The 19,747-nt window shown below is 37.8% G+C and overlaps 1 protein-coding gene across 1 annotated transcript in view; it reads right to left on the reverse strand.

Annotated features, from left to right (window-relative positions):
- Positions 1–11,150: 11,150 nt before the first annotated feature.
- The window catches only part of QSER1 (glutamine and serine rich 1), a 41,203-nt gene continuing 32,606 nt past the window's right edge, over positions 11,151–19,747 (reverse strand). The window contains exons 9-13 of the mRNA XM_053946881.1: positions 19,360–19,497; positions 17,926–18,023; positions 14,057–14,209; positions 12,901–12,996; positions 11,151–12,324 (exon numbers count right to left, since the gene is read on the reverse strand). Coding sequence (XP_053802856.1) covers positions 12,184–12,324; positions 12,901–12,996; positions 14,057–14,209; positions 17,926–18,023; positions 19,360–19,497 — 626 coding nt within the window. The 3' untranslated portion in view covers positions 11,151–12,183. The remainder of the gene's footprint in view (positions 12,325–12,900; positions 12,997–14,056; positions 14,210–17,925; positions 18,024–19,359; positions 19,498–19,747) is intronic.

Here is a 19,747-nt window from a genome sequence, read left to right on the forward strand (position 1 = left end):
GTGCTGCCACCTTCGGCGCAAAGAAGCTCTTCCTCATACCGAGGTGGAACTTCTGATGTTTTAGTTGATGGCCAGTGCTCCTCATCCAGTCGCTGGGCACAACCAAAAAGAGCCTGGCACCATCCTCTTGTCACCTGTCTTTGAGATGTTTATGTGCATTGATGAGATCCTCTCACAGTCTTCTCCAGACTGAACAGGACAAGCTCCTGCAATCTCTCCTCTTAAGAGAGATGCTCCAGACCCCTGACCATCTTTGTGACCTTCCACTGGACCCTCTCTGGTAGTTCCACGTGTGTTTTGTACTGAGGAGCCCAGAACTGGACGCAGTACTCCAGATAAGACTGGCAGTATCCATAGGAAAGTGGCTGCTGTGAGAACGGTGGAAATGCTGCACAGAACTGGTGCTACACATCAGGGGCCTGGTGTGAGAGCACCACTGGTCTCTGACACACAGAGAGCAGCCCTGGCACTTCCTGCAGCACTGGGAGCACCACCTGCACTCCTGGCAGCAGGACAAGTGACCCTGGTGACAGAGCACAAAATGCTGGATTTCACAAAATCCCAGGTGGGTCAGGCTGGGAGGACCCCAGTGGACACCTGGTCCAGCCTCCCTGCCCAAGCAGGGCCATCCCAAAGCACGTGGCACAGGATTGTGTTCAGATGGGTCTGGAATATCTCAGTGAGGGGGACTCCACAGCCTCTCTGGGCAATCTCTTCCAGGGTGTGATCACTGCACAGCAAAGGAGCTCTTCCTCAGGTTTAGCTGGAACTTTCCGTGGATCACTTTCTGCCCATTCTTGTCCCATTGCTTGGCACCACTGAGAAGTGCCTGGCTCCATCCTCTTGGCTGTAGATATTTATACACATGGATGAGATCCCCTCTCTGTTCTCTTCTCCAGGCTGAACAGGCCCAGCTCCCTCTGCCTTTCCTTGTAACAGAGATTCTCCAATCCTCCTCACTGCCCCCAGCTGGACCCACTCCAGGAGCTTCATGTCTCAAACAAGTCTCTTTATTATCCCCCTTATTTACTGTGTCATTTCAAACCCCAGACTGGTCAGGTCTATTTCTGTGGGTTAACCTGAGCACAGGCCTTGTACATGGTGAACACCTGAATGCTGTCCTTGGCTGCTCCTGTGGGACACAGCACACGTGGTTGAAGTTTTCTTGTGATGTCTTCCATGAGCTGTTCATTACAGCAGCTGGAATTTCTCATTGCAATGTAATTATTGCATTGCAATTATAATTATAATAATAATAAATAATAAATTAATTTTCAGAGTAATGAGTGTTTTTTCTACTGCCTGCAGCAAACTGCTCAGAGATCCAATGTAATTTTCTACTGTGTATAAAGTATAATTTTCTATTAAGAATCCAGTATTTTGATTTTCTTACTCAATGGAAGTGTATTAGAACACCATAAAATAATTCATGGTTTTTGGGTTGATTTCCATAGGAACAGACAAAGCCAAACTGATCTCCATGGCACACAGACTCAGAAGTATGTAATGCACATTAAACACCAAGTAATACAATGTAACAAGTGATTAAAAAAGTCTCTTTGAGTCATCAGATTATTGGACTTTAGCCTGTTCTACGTCAAATTCTGTGCCAGCAGGTGTAAATGCAGGAAGCTCAGGGCAGCCTTCTTCTATCCTCATTTGTCACACCAACACTGCAAGTTTGTTCATTGTATGCAAATAAACAGAAAATGCACTGCAATAGGAGCTGTGAAAAATTACTACAGGCAATTAGGTAGCCCAGACTTGTGGCAGACAAACATTTCTTCATGTTTGATTGCCTGAGTACAGTATTTGATAAAGGGGGTTCTAAAAGTGGAAGTTTTTGTGAAGCTTTTCAGATAAGGAAGGCTTCAGTCTCTGGGCACAGAGAAAGGAACCTATTCAAGCTGTAGGAAAGTGCCAGCCTACAAAAATGAAAGTTCATCTTGTTTCCTGAACAATAGGAAGTGACTAACAAAGATTTATTTGTTGGGGAAAGAGGGGAAGATGTTTAAAAAAATGTAGTCCTGATTCACAGGTGCCAATAAGAACCCAGTAAAACAACATATAATGCACTGTTTTATTATTCCCTGCTTTTGCAGCAGTTTGATGCTAGAATTTTTGATGCATTGCCGAAATATAACTGGAAATCAATAAATACTGAATTCATTTTAATAAAAGTGATGCAGTCAATCATCCTGCTGTGGTTCACCTCATCTTGAGAGAATTCAAACCCACAAACATGTTCAAGTAGGAGGTGCAACAATCAGAACATTGGAGAATGATTTGTCAAAACACTGCTTGCAGGGAACAGAGCAAGCCACAGCCAATGAATGCACCGAGGGCTGCTCATCCAGAAGTTTGTCAGGTTTTTATTCTTGTGTTTTATCATCAGGGAATCAACAGCCTGCCCTGGATTTCTGCCTTTGCCTTCGTGCTTTGTGCCAGTGACCACAGCCCTGTATCTGGGCTCAGACAGTATCTGAGAAATGCCATCTTTTGCTATTTCTTAAAATAACATTATTATAAAATGCTTTCCTAAAGCACAGTTAAACTTTTATGTAATTATTAATATACACATAATTATTGACCATATCATAATTTGTTTATAGTTTTATTTAGTCACTTTAAATAGTGCAGCCTCGTGCAGCCAGGATGGTCTTGGCTGGGGGAACTCATGGTGGAAAGATCTCAGGATAAAAGTACAGCTCCCTGGATCTGGTTTCCCCTTCCACAGCAGATTCCCCTAATTAACCTCCATAAAACTGAACACAGGATGCACAGGAGATGCTAATTACAAAGACACAATTAACATAATTTATTCATAAAATCATTTGAGACCAATGTATTTTTAACAAAAGTCCTAGTCCTAACAAAAGTCCACAGTTGTGTCAGATTCTTTGCAACTGTTATAGCAAGGAACAGCAAAATAAAAATCTATATTCATTTATTTCCAGGTCATCTAGAAATACTCCTACCAGCTACAAAAGGAACAAGAGAGTGGTTATGTTTTGAAGAACTTAAAAACTTCAGTTTTCAAGAATTTTTGAGTCTCGTGTAAGACCTGTAGGGTTTTATTAGAAGCATAAAGCAGACACAGAGTATTTAAATTCAACAGCCACAATTTCAGGCATATCTGTTGATTAATTTCCTCATGCCAATTAAGTGTTTGCTCAAGGATAAAGATGATAAAGGATAAAGATCCACGTTCAGGTCTTGTCTGATCATGGAGGGAGAGAAGGCAAAATGGAAACCTGCAGCTCACAAAGTGAGCCATGATGCACACCTGCATGCAAAATGCTGTCTAGCTTTTCCCATAATGAACCTGGAGTCTGGGCAGCCAACCAGGACAGGCAAGTGAGAGCACCTGTAATTTCCAGAGATTCTGAGCACAAATGAAGGACATATAAAACCTTACAAAGTAAAAAACATGAGAGGCATATTAACAGAAAATATTCTATTTTATAGGGATGCTATTCTATTCTGTAGGGGTGCTGCTGTTTTATCTACAACAGATCAATGCTTGGTTAAGTGACTGGGAAATGTTATGTGTTCTTGAAAAAAAAAACAGGAAAAAGTTTTAATTTCATAACTTTTAAAAAAACTGGAAGTACACCAAAACTAGAACACAAGCTGTTCTAAACCCCAGAATTGTTCAGTGTTCCAATTATTGTTCAAATTTTAAATGCCAAAATAGACAGTGACTTGTCACGGAAAATTGACTAGGAAATAAAGAGGGATTTTTGCAGAACAAGACCATCCAATTTCTTATTTTCAAATGAATTTAGATCCCACTTTTTCGAATGGTTAACACAGAACTCTGCATTTCAAATGCCTCTCTTACATCTCAAACATGTCAGAACGCTCTCATCTATACCGAACTTTATTCTTTAGATTTCAGATGTCTTCCCATAACAATAAAGCTTTAAAGATTAAGTGTATATCAACATAGCTTAAATGTATAAGTACATAAAATTTAGTGCCATTGTCATCAGGATCTGTTGAACCCAATCGTTGTCCATTTCTGAAAAAGCATAGCAATTAATAATTACCATAAAAATTCAGAAAAATATTCCAGTTATTTAGAACAGTTACACTTCTGTTTTTGCCCCACTTAAATATCAACAATGCCTGTATTCACTACAGTGGTGAAGTTGATGAAAGGAGTACATTATAAAGAGTAACCCTTAAAATGTTGCTCCATTCCCTTCACAAATGTCGAGACAAATTAAAGTTCAGCATATGGTTCACTGTCGCACAGAGATCCTCATGGAAGGGAAAATCAACAGCTTCTGTTACTGAAATTGCTACAATTATCATGGCATTATCAAATCTGCTCTACTTCAATGCCTGAAGACACAAAGGCCAGTGCAAAAGGTTTTCAGTGATGAAAGGGACCTATAAAAATGGGAAAACTCTCTTCTCTGGTAATCTCAAATTTAAGACCACGAACAGCTTTTCACACAATATCAGGTTGCAAAGGGCTGTTCGAGGAGCTGGGCAGATCTGAAGGTGGATTACAGAGCTGGGAGAGTCCCTTAGCTCTGACTAACAGGTTCTGCCATGAGCAGAGCCTTGCCGGGGGCTGAGCTCCGCGGGCTGCAGAGGACAGACACTCTTACTGTAAAATGCAGGCAAACCCAGAGGGAAGAAATGATGATGTCCAACTGCAGTTCAGAAGGCTGAATGATTTCTTTATTATAACTATGCTATAATACATTAATATACTATAAAAAGGAAGATACTAAAACTACAAACCTACTTTCTCTAACTACCAAATCTAAGTAACTAACAACTCATGACCCTCTCTGAGAACCCAGCCACAGGTGGGTTGGACTGGCCATCAGGCTCAAACAATCCTCACCAGAATCCAACCAAGCAATCACCCCAGGTAAACAATTCTCCAAACACATTCCACATGGGAAAAACAAGGAGCAGAAATAGAAATTGTTTTCTCTTTCTTTCTCTCTGTGCACCTCTATGAAAAATCCTGAGAGAGAAATGTGCTTGCCACACACTCTCCCTTAGCATGCAGAGCAGCTTACTCATAAACTCACTCTGCTCAGTCCCATTTCCCATCCACATATGAAGCACAAGAGGACCTAACAGGTTCTGTGGGATACAGGGATTCCATCCGGCCACGCTGAAGCCACAGTGTGAAAAATGCATATTTTATGATTGGCTTTTCGCAAATATTACAATGAATATTATATGTGTAATGCTAGAAAGTTGTGCTGTATTAATTCTCTTAAGTAGTGTGTTAAATATAGTTTTAGGTTACAACATAATGTTCAAATAGGAACTCTGTGATGTAAGGTATGTTTTACTAGCTCAAGAAAGGGATAAGATAATCAAGAAACTCTTTGCACAGAGATAACAGCAACAGGACACCTAAAGAGTTGCAGCCTCCTTATCAGAAAAGACAAACATTCTTCCACCTTCTCTCCCTCTTTATGGAACCACCAGGATTAAGGGGAAGAAGTTGACAAAAACCAGAAAAATTCTTAATTTGCAAGGGATTTATGCATCATGTATGAGATATATGAATATGCAACAGGCTGTTGCTTTTAAGGGTTATTCCTTTGTTCACAGGGCATGGTTTTGGCAGCTCAGTGCCCAAAAACATCTGGACATCCACAATTCTTTGCTTTTTATTGTCTCGTAGTGTTTTGTAAATAAGATTAGATATTTTAGAGAAATAGTACTATGAAAGATGTATTGTAGTAGGACTTACAAGGGGTAATTTTAGATGATTGGTTTTAAGGTATTTATGGTATGGTGTAGTAAAAGTTTATAAGAAACACTTAATGTATTGTAATTAGGAAATAGTTTCTGATTGTGATGGTGTGAATTATAACATCAGTATTGTCTCACCCTTCACATGAGACTGAAAATGGAATAAAAGTTTTTAAAACACCTCTCAGTTGCCCCATCTCTGGGTCAGAAAAGGGCATGATCCCTCAAGCACCAGCTTAATGGGACAGCAGGAGCTGATGGGTGACGGGGAGAAAAGTGAGAACTCTAAATGGATTTGCTGAGCAAAACTGAATTCCTGATTTTGACCATTTGTTTTGACTTTCTTAGAAAACAGCTGCATACCATATATGCTCTAGGGCAGAGAATCAGGCTTATTGTTTATGTATGTTAGAAGCAGGAATCTATAATTTACTTTTTATATTACTGTACAATGTGCTGAGGCCACCTAACTCACTTATGCCATATTTTGCCAGGTTTAGGATAGGAAAATGTCCCCAGAAGCATCCTGAAGAATTTTATTACCCCACTAAACTCTAAGGGAACTTGTACAGTTCATGTCAAAAGAGAAAGTGACAGTCCCTGGCCAGGCATTCCTTGTTACCTGGTGGCTGGGGTTTATTTGAGGCAGCTGGTCCCAGAATTGCAACACTTGGATCCTCACAGACACGTGAGCACTCTCTTCAACTCCTCCAGTGCAAAGTCCATTGACTGTGATCAAACTACTTCTGAACAAAGTTCCTGGATAGCTGCACTGAAACAAATAAGTTTTCCCTTACTGTTGTTTGTTAGGAAAGTTGCAGGGACAGGAATTTCTACATTCTGGCCAACAACAAAAATCTGGGAGGTTTCAGCTGCTGCTTTACTTAGGGAAGAGCTCCAAATCCTCATTCTCCCAGAGCTCTGAACAAGCTGCCCATTTGACCTAACCACATAATAAAACATTGATGCTCCAGCTTTTATTCAATTATCATATCACTTACCTTCTGTTGCCACAGCAAAAATATCTGATACATAAATAATGCACAGACAAATCACACTAGCAGCCTTCACAGTTAGAAAGGAAAGGATGATGTAAATCAACATCATTTTACTTAAAAGGTCTTGCTATCACATGTTCTGGGAGTCTGAGAAGGCTACAACATGTATTCCCAATTATATAATTTACAATTTCAAATAACACATATAAATAAAGACTTCATTTATTCATAAATTGAACTATAAAACTGCTCCTTCAGTCCTGCTCATAAGCTCTGCTGTTACTGCTGCTTCCCTCTACCATTTGGCCATCAAGCAGCTAAAAAAATCCCCCAACAACAGCAACCAAAATTAAGCACACACAAAGAAAAGAAAATGCCCAGTGGAACTTTTAAAAGCAAAAACCCAAGACATACTCAGGACAAATGAGAGAGTACAGCCCTGAAATGTTGTTTGCTGTCTTCCCTGACTCACCATTAATTTTTCTCCTTTATAAATAGCTTGTTCTCTGTATTTAGTGCTGTATTCTTGTAAGAGATCAAATGAAAAGAATTTTAATACTGTCTTCTTCAGTTTCTAGAAATGAAACAAAGATTTGTTTGGTTACCTATGGAAAAGGCAAGTAGCTAATGCAAAGCAAGTAATTTGATTGCCTAAGATACTTACCCACAAGCTGCTGATAGTAGGAGCTGCTTTCCTTTTTTTAAAAGCTGTGTGCATTCAGCTTCTTGACTTGCTTTTTCTTTTTTTTTTTTTTTTAATAAAACCTTCAGAAATTAAAAGTTGTATCTGAAACACAGCATTGAAATCTTCAGGACTGCAACAGGACATTCTCTACCTACCTGCTTCCCAAAGTATTTTTTGGAGAAAACAACAATCAGTTCATGGGAGAATGACTCATTTTATAACTATCTTGGTTTGGGAAGAAATTTATACAGAAGGTCATTAAAAAAAAAAAATTCCAGCCTCCAGAATCTCCTTTTTCTGCAAACAGGTTGCTCAGAGAAGGGCTGCTGTGGATCTTATGGATAATATCCACAGCCCCCAGTGTGAGGGAAAAACAAGTGCTAAGAATATCCAGGGTAATTCCTTGTAGCTGGGGGGGCAAAAATAGCAAAACTCTGTTCTGTGCAGCACCATTTCTTCCCCTAAGGTACACAGAGATGACATTCTAGTCCAGCAAGAAAGAGAACAAATGAAACTACTAAAATTCAGGTAAACCCCACCTGAACCACAGCAGCAGATTGTCTCTTACCCCAACAGTCTGGCTCCTCACTTACCACAGCAGCTGTATTGCACAAATTAATTCAGAATATTTAGAACCCAGAACTAAAGAAATCCAGATCATCCAGACATGCTCAGTTCAGGCAACATAATGAAAAAAAAAAAACACCCCCAAACCCTAGAACTGTATTTCTTCATGTTGCAAGCAGAAAATAAAGGAAAAATTCCAAATTGCCAATTTGTTTCCAACAACCTTAACTTTTCGAGACTTAATATTTTAATAACAAATGACTAAGCATTATAAGGTTTTTGTTTAAAAAGTGTTTTCACTTTAATGGGTTTAGTTAATAACATCATGAATGGTACAAAACTGTCCTTTTTCACATTTCCATACATTGTATTATGGACCACCTGAAAATCTGGACTAAGAATGCATAGTGTCTCTTAATTAGCCCTAGCTCCATTTTTTGCCATATGTAGAACAGATATGCAGAAAAACATGCATTTATTACCAATGACATGTTAATATTAGCTTAAATAATAAAATATGGCAGAATGTGCACTGTGAAATGCACAGGTTCATAATAGGGTAAGAGAGACCAAATGTCAAGTGCTGGCAACGAAATAAGAAATGGTTGATGACACACTGACATTTTGTGACCCATAGTATTAGCTTTTCTACTTTAAAATTGTTTTAAATAGTAGTAAATATTTAAATAATATTTAAAATATATCCTATGGGAATCATTTACGTGGAAGACAGCCTGTAAGATCTGACTTTTTAAAAAGTAGTATTTCATTTTGACAATATATGAATACAATACATGTCACAGAACCTCAAAGACCCTAAAGTCCTTAGCTGTTTTCAGAAACAATTTCTCAATCCAATTTTGTGTCTGATTTTTTTTTTTGCTAGCAAAACTTTGCGAGTAGCATCTCAAAGCAAACCTGCCTTTAAGAGCAATGCTGTATTTGAATAAAACCAAACCCAGTGTAAATTGGGATGCCACACTAAAGGAAAGAATAGTGGAATTAAAAGCCAAATAACTGATTATGCAATTTGTTTCATTCCTGTTTTGCTAATTCATAATCTAAGGAGGGCTTTGTTCCTTCCTTGTGCATCTTCTCTTGCAGTCAAATCAGTGCTCAGTTTTCACTGTCATATTAAGGGATGAAGACCTCACTGTTACTCCAAGGGGAAAAAATCTGAAGTGTGGATGCAGACTTCATTATCTAAAATGCAACAAAACGAAGTATTTGTGCAAAAAAAGTAATTTGTACATTGAATTTTTCATTAAGTTTGCTTCAGTATAAAAAACCCTCTTCAATCCTACTAACAAAGCTTTGCTTTATGACCCCTCAACACACTCAAGAGTTTCATGTTTTTACTTATTCTGGTTTGGTAAATTAACAATCCAGCCACCATTTCTGCACCCCAAGACACAGATGGAAGCTCCATTATATTAATCTTTAATAGTCTGGGGCAGTTACTTTTATTCAAGACAAGTTTTTCCTGTCTTCTACAGGCACAGTGCTTGTTTAACTGGCCTTGGGAACAAACCAGCCAAAAATAAGCCAGGTCACTTTCTATGGCAGTGCAGAGCATCCTGGCCCCCCCACCCTTTTTTTTTTTTAATGGTTTTTGCTAAAATGACTTCATTTTTAAACAGGGACAAGCTACTCCAAAAGCCTCTCATTTCTCTTTTTTTTTTCAGCTTCTAAGGACTGAAAGTAGCTTTCTAAAGCTACTTCTAGATTAGAAAACCCAGAGTAAGTACACAGTAGTGGTAATCTTTTAGAAAGCACAGAGAACTCTCTCAACTCGCTGCTTCATTAGGAAGGGCTGTGAGAGAGACAAAGCAGACCAGATCTTTACTGCACCATCAAGGAGCTGATTCCATTGTTCCCTCAGCCTGTATCCTAAAGATTTTTAAAACCTCAGAGTAGGAATTCCCAAACTGTAACAGAACTCTGCCTGGGCAAGTTAACTCCCTCTTGATGAGCCTACAGCCACTGCCAGCCATCCCAGTAAGGGATGTAAATTTGGGAATGCCCACTCGAGACTGAAGAGTGTACCAGGCACATTCCTACTCCAGCGTGCACATTTACATTAAAATAATTTTATCTGATTGCTGCCAAGGCTGGTAACTCTGCTGTTTGGTTTCACCCTATAAACTCGAGCTCCTACCAGACCCAGCAGGACTGAAAGCACAGAAATTCCTTACCCCCAGAGCTCCCCCTCTTTTCACCGTGGGAATGAATTAGCTCCACGATTGCTCTAACAATCTGCACGTTCTGCCTAACCCCAAACCCACCTCCTCTCCTTGATAAACGCAGACATAGCAGTAGCACAATGTGTCATGAACACAACAGTGACCTCCGTTTTTAAAGCAAAACCACGAGGAAGAGGCTTTAAAAAAGGCAAGGGCACATACCCATTTCTGTTCATTGTAGTCTGCACACAAATTGTAAAGGAGAATTATTGCTTTTTAAGGATGAAAAGCTTTGGAAATGTGGTAAACATCCTACGAGGTTCTAAATCTAACCAGCTAAAATTCTGTACATACTTTAATATTCAAACCTCTATTTCCTTACTCAAGATCAAATAATTTCATTTTCACATCTATTCATTAAACTCTTTATAGTTCTACAGTCTAATGAATATTTAACAACTAAATAGGATCAAAACATGGGGGAAAGGTCACATGGCAATGAACATTACTTCATTTGGCCAATTAATAGTGAACCCTGCTCTCTTGGCTGAAATTAAGGCACTAAGTGGCAGTAAAAGGATAAAGGAATGAAGTTTCTTTTCGACATTATCTGAAAAAAGACCAACATGACTTTTTTTTAGGACGCCAGTAGAGTACATCTCCATTCTGAATGACTCAGTAAGGCATTCTATTGGCAAATTTAAAGAAAATGCTCTCCTGATTAGAGCCCATTACATTCATTGTCTGAGTGTGACTAGTGGCACTACCAAGTGTTAACAACCTGGAGGGGGGAGAAAAGCTACAAAGATGTCTGAAGACTTGAAAGGCACCAAAAAGAGAACAGCTCTGCAACTGCCAGTTCTACAAACAATTATGTAAGCTGTGTTTAACACTGCATATAGTCTATTTTCAATCAACAATCTTTGTTGACCAAGATAAAGTGTAGTAGCTCTTCATTTAAACTCTCAGTTAATCAAGTGCTAGTTTAGTAAGAAATTTATTTTCACATACCAGAAAATAATTGCAGTGTCTAACACAACTACATTTAAAGCAAAACTAGTCTAGTATGCATTATGCATTATTCTGGTTAACACTGAAGCAAACCTGTATAAACAAAAGGGTTACCTCGAGATACATAGTTTACAATATAAAATCAACATATAAATGAATAGGATTTACTGAAAACAATGGAAAGTGTATTACAAAGATACATGTAACAATTTTAACCACAATATTTCCTCTGTGAAAAATACAACTATTAGTGAGATAAAATGTACAATTGATTTTTTTTTTCCAAAAGAAAAAAAAAACCCACAGTATAAAGGAAAATATTTTTTTCTTCAAAACAGGGAAAATAGTTAAGGTCATTGTCTTTCATTACAATATAATTTGACACAAAAGCAGTCATAGGATTGCACCAACTCCATGTTCAGTCTCCCGAACATGACAATAGTAAAAGGAGTCCATAAAGCATAATGAAATTTCTGGATTTTATGATGGCAATATAGGTATGCAGAAACTGATGTCACTCCAGCTCTGTTCACAAAATGTACAAAACTCTAAATTTGGTAGCCAGACATGTAAAAATTAGTTCGCCCCAACGTTGACTTTTCTCTCACTTAGGGATGGAAAAATCTGTAGTATTTTAAGTGTTGTTATCTGTTGAGCAATAAAAAAGAAAAAGGTATATGTAGTGCATGCTTCATCACTTGTCAAAAACATTTCTGAAAATAAAACTACGTTATCCAATAGTTTACAAAATCGAAAATAACTCTTCAGGTTAAAAATGTGGTTAGGTTTATGTTTAGCTCCATCTCCAAAGGACCGATTTCCTTGGCAGCATCACTTTTCCTTAGCACGAGCCAAGGCACAAAGTTCCATAAAGAGAAATAAAAATGGCTACGAACAAGAATGCAGTCTGGCATTGTAAAAGAAATCAGAGCCTCTCTCTGAGCTTTCTGTTCCATCAGGTTAGTGCCGTAGAAAAAAATGTGGGATTTGGGATACATTTTTGTTAGGAGCATTTCTGCTGGACACGATTCAAGAGTTCACCAAACTTTTCAAAAAGATCCTCCACCCATTTTATATTTTTCATGCACAGCTGCACAATCTCCTCCTGGCCTAGATCTGCACTCGTCTTCTGAACAGAAGAAATCTATTTAAAAAAGAGAAGGAGGGGGACAGAGATGCAAACACACACACGTTAGGCTGCCAGAATTGGAGAGTTTTCATTCTTATAAAAGTCTGCAGTTAAATATGAACCTTCTCTGCCAGAAAATCTTTAAGTTTTAAAAACAATGGTAATGCCCCCCAAAATGCATTTCTTAACAACTAAGCCAGAGCTCAACTCTTGTATTTCTGCTACCTGAAATATTCCCAGCAAGGATTTGCAGAAGAAATAAAGGCACAGCGTTCTAAGACCAAAAAAAAAAAAAAAATCTTTCGGATCCAAGGAGTTAAATACACTGATAACATTTGTTTTGTTTATTTTGGATAACAGTGAAGAACACTTCAGGGAATCCCACAAACCTTGCAAGCCTCACATCTGAATGCTCTAAGCAGCAGTTCCCATTAGGGGCAACCCACGTGGTCAGTGTAGCTTTTGTTTGCCATAAATAATTAATTAAAATAGGAGGCCTCAATCCATACTCATTTACCAAGAATGAGAGAACAGCCTCTCAAGTTGGACTCAATTCCCTCAATGAATGCAAAGAATGAGAGCAACACTTACCTCCTCTTTACATGTTAGATATATGTGATATTTGTAATGATGGAGTGAGTGATACAAAGAATACAACTGTATTTTTTCTGGATCTACTGTAAACTCCTGCAAAAAGAACAATTATTTTAGGAAAATTCATGTTATTTACTAGGAGACATGACAGACATTTTCTTCTGCAAACAATTTTTTTAGCTCGATTCAGAAATTGAGTGCTTCATCCAAATCATTATTGTGACATATCTGGTAAACTGTGATTCCCTTATATCATAATTATCTCCTATCTTCACTTCCCATGTTGTTTTATCAAAACCAGGTGAGAATGTTTTCAGTCATCCTGAGTGCACTGCAAACCTGAAATTGGTAAAGACACCCCCTTCTCAAGAAGTACTCCAAGAACTACCAAAGTTTAACCATTATTCACCAGATTGATGGCTAGAATTGCAAAAGACACAGACTTTGTGCTTGAGAAAGCTGATTTGTACTTACCTAAAAGTTAGGTTAATTTGGCAAGAAATATGAGTGTGAGCTATAGGTACAGGTCATTTGCCAAACCCTATTTACTGCAGGGAGATGAGGCTAAGCAAGCCAAATCTAGTTAAGAGTGTTCCCCAGAAATTCTATGGAAATAAACAATATGTGCTTCTCAAAATTTTTCCATGTTGCTTTTTATTTTATTTCTTTTTTAATTGAAGATATACAGCTTCATTCTGCCATTGCAAATGAGGAATGGAACAAGATAGAACTCAATTTTTAAGAAGTGTTATCTGATCTCAGATTTTACAGGGTTAACACTATTTTTACTAAATTTTTGATCTAGAAGCCATTGTATCATTTACTTTGCAGCAAGTGTAAGAAACTGTATTATGATTATTATAATTATTATTATTATATGACTTGTTATGATCTACAGAAGCAATGGTGAAGGCAAATTGTTGCTGTTCTAGCAACAGCCCAGGAAGCTGACAAACTACATTTCACATATGAATTATAATAATGATTTAATGTACTCCTTTACATGTTGGTTTTTAACATTCCCTTGTTACAGAAAAAGCACCTCCCTCAAAGATTTTATATTTTGACCAACCAAACCAGCAATGTTTTATATAAATATGGTTATCATAGCACAAGTCAGGTGGTGGCAGCAACAAACCCTGTGAACACTCACCTGTGCTGATTTAGTGGTTGATTTAGAAGCCCTCAGTGTTTTCTTGTTGTAAGCTTTACCATTCATTTTGATCTTAGACACAGATGTCCCTCCACACTTTGTCTTGGAGTCCCGAGTGACCACTGTCAGTTCAGGAAAGTTTTCCAAAGCGTTCTTGAACAGAGCATATAAAGACAAAGGATTAGGAAAAAAATCAAGAATGGCCACATTGATGACAAACTGGCCTTTTTTCTTTGAAAAGATTAGAGTGCAGCCTATTAGGAAAAAAATTTATTCTTCCACAAAGACCTGATGAAGTGTCTTTATCAGATTATACAACCAAATCTGGTTTGGAAAGCACAACCACCTGTTCCTGACTACTGTAATTTTTCAAGACCAGCAGATCCTTTCACTGTACATCAGGTTAACATCTGTGATTCTCTCACTAGAAAAAGAGGGGGGAAAAAAGCTCCACAGGGCAATTTTTAACTTCTAAATTGCTTTCCATTCCATTTTACCCAAGAATTTTCTAAGGCTAAGTTACTTGAAGATTTTAAAGTATTTAATGCATAGTCAGGCACATGGGGATTGGGTGCCTAAATATCTCCATAGATTTTGTCCCAGATTTTGCAAACTACAAACTAATTGCATATCATCAGATCTGTAAGGGAGAAAAGCTTATGTAGAGTGAAGTAGAAGGCTGGTTCAAAAAGTACAAGTTGAAGACATTTTAACTCATGAGAGTGAACTGCATTTCTGTCAGCTTCAATTCTACATTATTTGCATGAGTAAATTGGAATACATTTTTGTTGAACAAATACAGGATTATGTTAGCAGCTGCTTTGAAATAGTCCTGCTATGCTACATAATCTGGCCCTGAAAAAAATGTTTCACATTAAATAAACATGCATCTGTGTATTACACTCCAGTATGAGGCAGAAAAATACACATATGGAAAAATGAATCAATACTGCAGCTTAAAGACCTCACTGGAACTACTAGGTTAAAATATGAAGTTGACTCCATTATTATATTTTCTTTTAACAAACAATACCTGACAACAACAACCTCCCCTGCCTGTAATTTAGCTCTTTATTCACATCACACATTTTTTAGTTTATTAAGCAAACCTCTTAGTAAGCAGCTATTAAATCTCCTGCACAGTGGTAGCAGTGACCTTCACCAGCCAATTTGTCCATATCCAGTCCTCCTTGCAATACTTTCAAAGTGGAACAACTTACACAGGTTTGAATTATTTAGTTTTGCTATCCACTATAACAGCTTTCCTCAAGGCTGATTTGGAGTGTCAAGGGGCTCTGGCCACTTCTGGCCTCCTCTGGAGAATTCCTAAGAGCCAGAACAGTTCCATGGCCACACCACTGATCTACACCTGACAAATGTGAACTGGAATGAAGAAGTAAATACTGGTGATTACTGCATCTTTGGGAGCATGGGACACATAATTGTTTTCAAATGAAGTTTACACAATTCAGCTGAGATGCTTCACTTACTGAGCTTCAACTAAAGCAACAATAATATTTCATAATTTTGTTTGTAACAACTATTTATGCAAAGGATGCAATAATATGTTAGAACTATGAAAAATGTTACAGGCAAAACTACAAACACTGACTGCTAACTTCAGTGTCTGCTTTGGTTTGTAATACAGAGCTAACATATTCCACATTAACTGCATCCAGTGGAAAACTAATATTAAATTCATCCATGCCCATCAATGCAGAACAGCAAAAATATTCAAACTGTATGATATCAGTGAATGACAAATGATACTTTTAACTTATTGCTTTCTTCAGTGCTTCATTCAACTCTAATATCTGAACTGATTATTTCATTAAAGGTGGAACAGAAACCTCCTGTATCTTAAAGAGCATCAAACACATTTTCCTAACCAACCCAAGCACTTATGATGACAAGTAGGCATTTCATTTTTATCCAAGACATTGACTCAAGGATGGCACAAGTTGGCATTGTCACATCAGAAGAAAAACAGAAAAGGCTTTCTATCCTGCAGATGACATCACAAGCAGATCCCTTCCTTACATCCATTAACATCTTGCAATATGATGGAATACAGTCTTAAATTAACTTTAGAATTATGATACATAATCTGCTGCTAAGTGAACACACAGCAAAGCTATTGTATTCACTATGAACTCCAGCTTAATTACATGTTGGTATTACAGAGAATTATAGTAGCTTTTCCACCTTAAACTAGGAAAAAGTCAAGTGTGACTACTTCTCACTTTTTGTGTACTGTGAATGTAACTGCAAGTCTACACATTTGTATCTTCCCATAACTTCTCTATCTTCTCTGCACAGACAAGTCAAAAAGCGGTATCTATACAAATAACTATTAACACAAAATTCTTACCACAACAGAAAAACAGAAATGGAGGGTTAACACATGCTACCTCTCTGAGGCTCTGTGCATTTGAAATTACACAGCCCTCTCTGGGCCTTTTTGCTGTAAGGAGGAAGCAACAAGCAGTTCTGTTCAAGGAGGTACAAATTGTTCAGCTGTTGGGAAAACAGCATAACTAACATTTAAAAATTTGTGTGAATTACAGCTGTTTCTCTGGTTGATAGTGGTCTCCTCCCTGAAATAAAGCCACCTTATGTCCCACAAAATTTACCAGAAATGGAATGGGGGGAAAAGTTTCATGATGGAAAAGAGCAGAACTTTCAAGTCTGTTATTATCTCCCTCCTCACCTAGTTCTCAAATATAAGCTCAGAGCAGTAAAAAGAACAGTACTCATTCTCCAAGTGTCTCTGTGCTGTGGGACAGTACAGAGGAAAGGGGGACAGGGAAAGAGAGGCAAAAGGCAACTTTGGTAATGGGGTTTATAGTCAGGCCTGCTTTACTGTTGTTGGCCTCAAAACTGTTCCATGAACAAATCATCAGGCTGATTATAGACACTGACAAAAGGGTGGCTTATTCCCAAGCAGTAAGACAAAAGGAAATGGGAGATTTAGAGTGGATATTATGAAAGATTTCTTCACCAGAAGAGTTATGAAGTACTGGAACAGGGAAGTGGTGGAGTCACCAGCCCTGGGGGTCTCAAACACGTGCAGCAGATGTGGTGGCACTTTGGGACAGGGTTTAGTGGTGGACTTGGCAGTGCTGAGTTAACAGCTGGAATTGATCTTTTCTAACCTACATGACTCCATGAGTGGAAGTCACCTTCCTGCACTTGCAAGCTCTGCATTGCTGCTTGGAGGGTGGGTGGGAACAGTAGGAAGCACAGTGATTATCCTCCTGTTTACCTTCTCTCTACTGAGATGGTACGGCTTCTCTCTTCCCTGGCCACATCCAGACGTGTTTTTTTATTACCACGTCAAAGCTGCTGTAATATGGGCTTGTTATCCACACTTTTCTCAACCTTCCATGCTGAAGATACATGAAAGAGCACACAAATGAGTTGTTCTTGCATCCCTCTGTCCTGGTTTTAAACTCCTCTGATCATGTTCTCTACTTCAAAGAGGTTCAGACATCTGCTCCACAGCATAGCTATTTCATGTAAAAGTTTATTTTTAGGCAATAAAATCACTTAACCAAAAGCTCTAGAAGGACAGGAAACAGATTTTCTTTTGGCAAACTTGACAAGCTTAAAGGAAAAAATGCTTGAGAACGAACCAGAAAGCATGGGGAGTAAAACTATAACTTTACTTTTGCAGTATAAACTCCTCCATCCCAAAATGTTCTCCAAATGCCACATACAAGCACTAAATTTACAGCATCTCTTTCAAATCCACATTCACTTCTGCTGCAAATGGGTTTTAAGCTGTGCCTGCATGGCATGAATTCAGTGATTCAGCCAAACCACCACTTTTTTTTTTTTTCCAAAGCCTAGAATTTTAAAGAGAATACCTTGAAAGCGTGATCCAAGCGCAATTTGGAAAGCAGCCTTTTCCTGTTGTCATTCAGCATACCATCAATCTTTCTCATGTGAGGCAAAAGGAGCTCATCTAAAAGACACATTAAAAACCCACAGCAGTTGATTATTAAGAGATGCACAATAATGAGATTCATATTCTTGCTATATTTTGATCCATTAATATACAATGTGAAAAGTAAAAAATAAAGCAATTGGCACATAATCTAATTTCAAATGTGAGAGAAAAAGATTTTTTTTTTTATCAGCCCACTAAGCTGGTGTAGATAGTATGAAGTTTAATTGCTGACTGAAATCCTGCTCCTTCTCTGACTTTGCTGCAAGGAAAAATTAAGATAGACCAATGCAGAACATAAATATTGGAGACAATTTTACACCAATTCCTAGAAAATCCTCTTTGCAATACAGCTGGCAGTTTTATGAAGACAAGTATGTGGTTTTGACATTTGTTATTCCATTTTACAAGAAATGGTCCTGCTGACAATAATAACAAAAAAAAAAAGTGAGGAAAGTGCTTACTGATAAAAGTTATCTGATAAACCACTGTGACTTGCACAATATAGAGCTGAAGTTAGGCATGTGGCCAGCACTGAAAATTTACAGCTCAGTATGGAGCATTTCATTTATAAAGTCAATTACTTTGATTTTAGTGGGACTACTGACATAATGCATGGCTCTGAAATCTTGAGATAAGTGTGCACTGATGCACACTGAAATCAAGAGAGGCAGGAGAGGAAAGGCTAAAAATGATTTTTTTTTTAAACACAGGCAAACAGAATGTAGTACAAAATAACAGCTTGCAACTAAATAATACATGAAACGATTTATCTCTTGGAACCTTTATCTTGGAACGTGAGTGTTTTACTGAATTTTGAGAAATAGGAGTTTTGACGTGTACCCTGGAGTCTGCTAGGATAAACAAATCCAAATATTTTGTCTTCAAAGAAAAAGTGTGCATTAATATAATTTTCTTTGATCAGGATTTCAAGATTTGAGAATTTAGAAAGCCAAATTTTTAATAGTAGGAGGAATCATATCTACTTCTAGTTATCTACTTATATGCCTATTTCTTCATAAGAAAGCAAACACACTGGAAATCCTGTAATTTTAAATAAATGTTTGCTAAGGTTTGAAGCACAGTAACTGTAGGAACAAACAGCTCAATTCTGACATTCACAGTAAAATTCTAATGCAGAAAAAAAGCTAAAACAATATTCCCAAGTTACTTTGATTGTTCAAAGAGATAATGCAAAAAATATATATAAACACATATGTGTAGATTCTTCAGATGAGGTTATGTAACTCAAATTTTGTTAGGTTTCTGGGGTTTTTTTTAAAAAGAACACTTGCTTTACTAATTAATAACCATAAAATCTAGTAAGAACACACAAATGTTAAACATACTGTACCATTGCTCTTTTCCAAGGCTTGCATTGTGTCTGGATCCAAGGCAATGCTAACAAGCAACTCCATGTAGCTCTTGAAAGTCTCTTTCATAGCTCTGGTGTTCAAAAAGCGAGTAACAAGTGGAGCTGGAGGTACAACCTCTGAAAAGTAAACAGGATAGAATGATGTCTTCCCCTTCAATATCCTAAAAACACTTGTGCTTTTCAAAACAGAAGGTTTCTTTCTTAAAACACAAGTGACCCCTACTGGTACCCCAAGAGATGAAAATTCAGTGCAGTCAATTGCAATAAACTACTTAAACATCAAAAATAGGGGCAGACACCAAATATGGTACAAATGGTTCAGTGTTTTAACTATCAGCATTTAGATTCTATTTTAAGGAATTTAAAC

Source organism: Vidua chalybeata, chromosome 6, assembly GCF_026979565.1.
Source record: "Vidua chalybeata isolate OUT-0048 chromosome 6, bVidCha1 merged haplotype, whole genome shotgun sequence".
In the NCBI taxonomy this organism is placed as follows: Eukaryota; Metazoa; Chordata; class Aves; order Passeriformes; family Viduidae; genus Vidua; species Vidua chalybeata.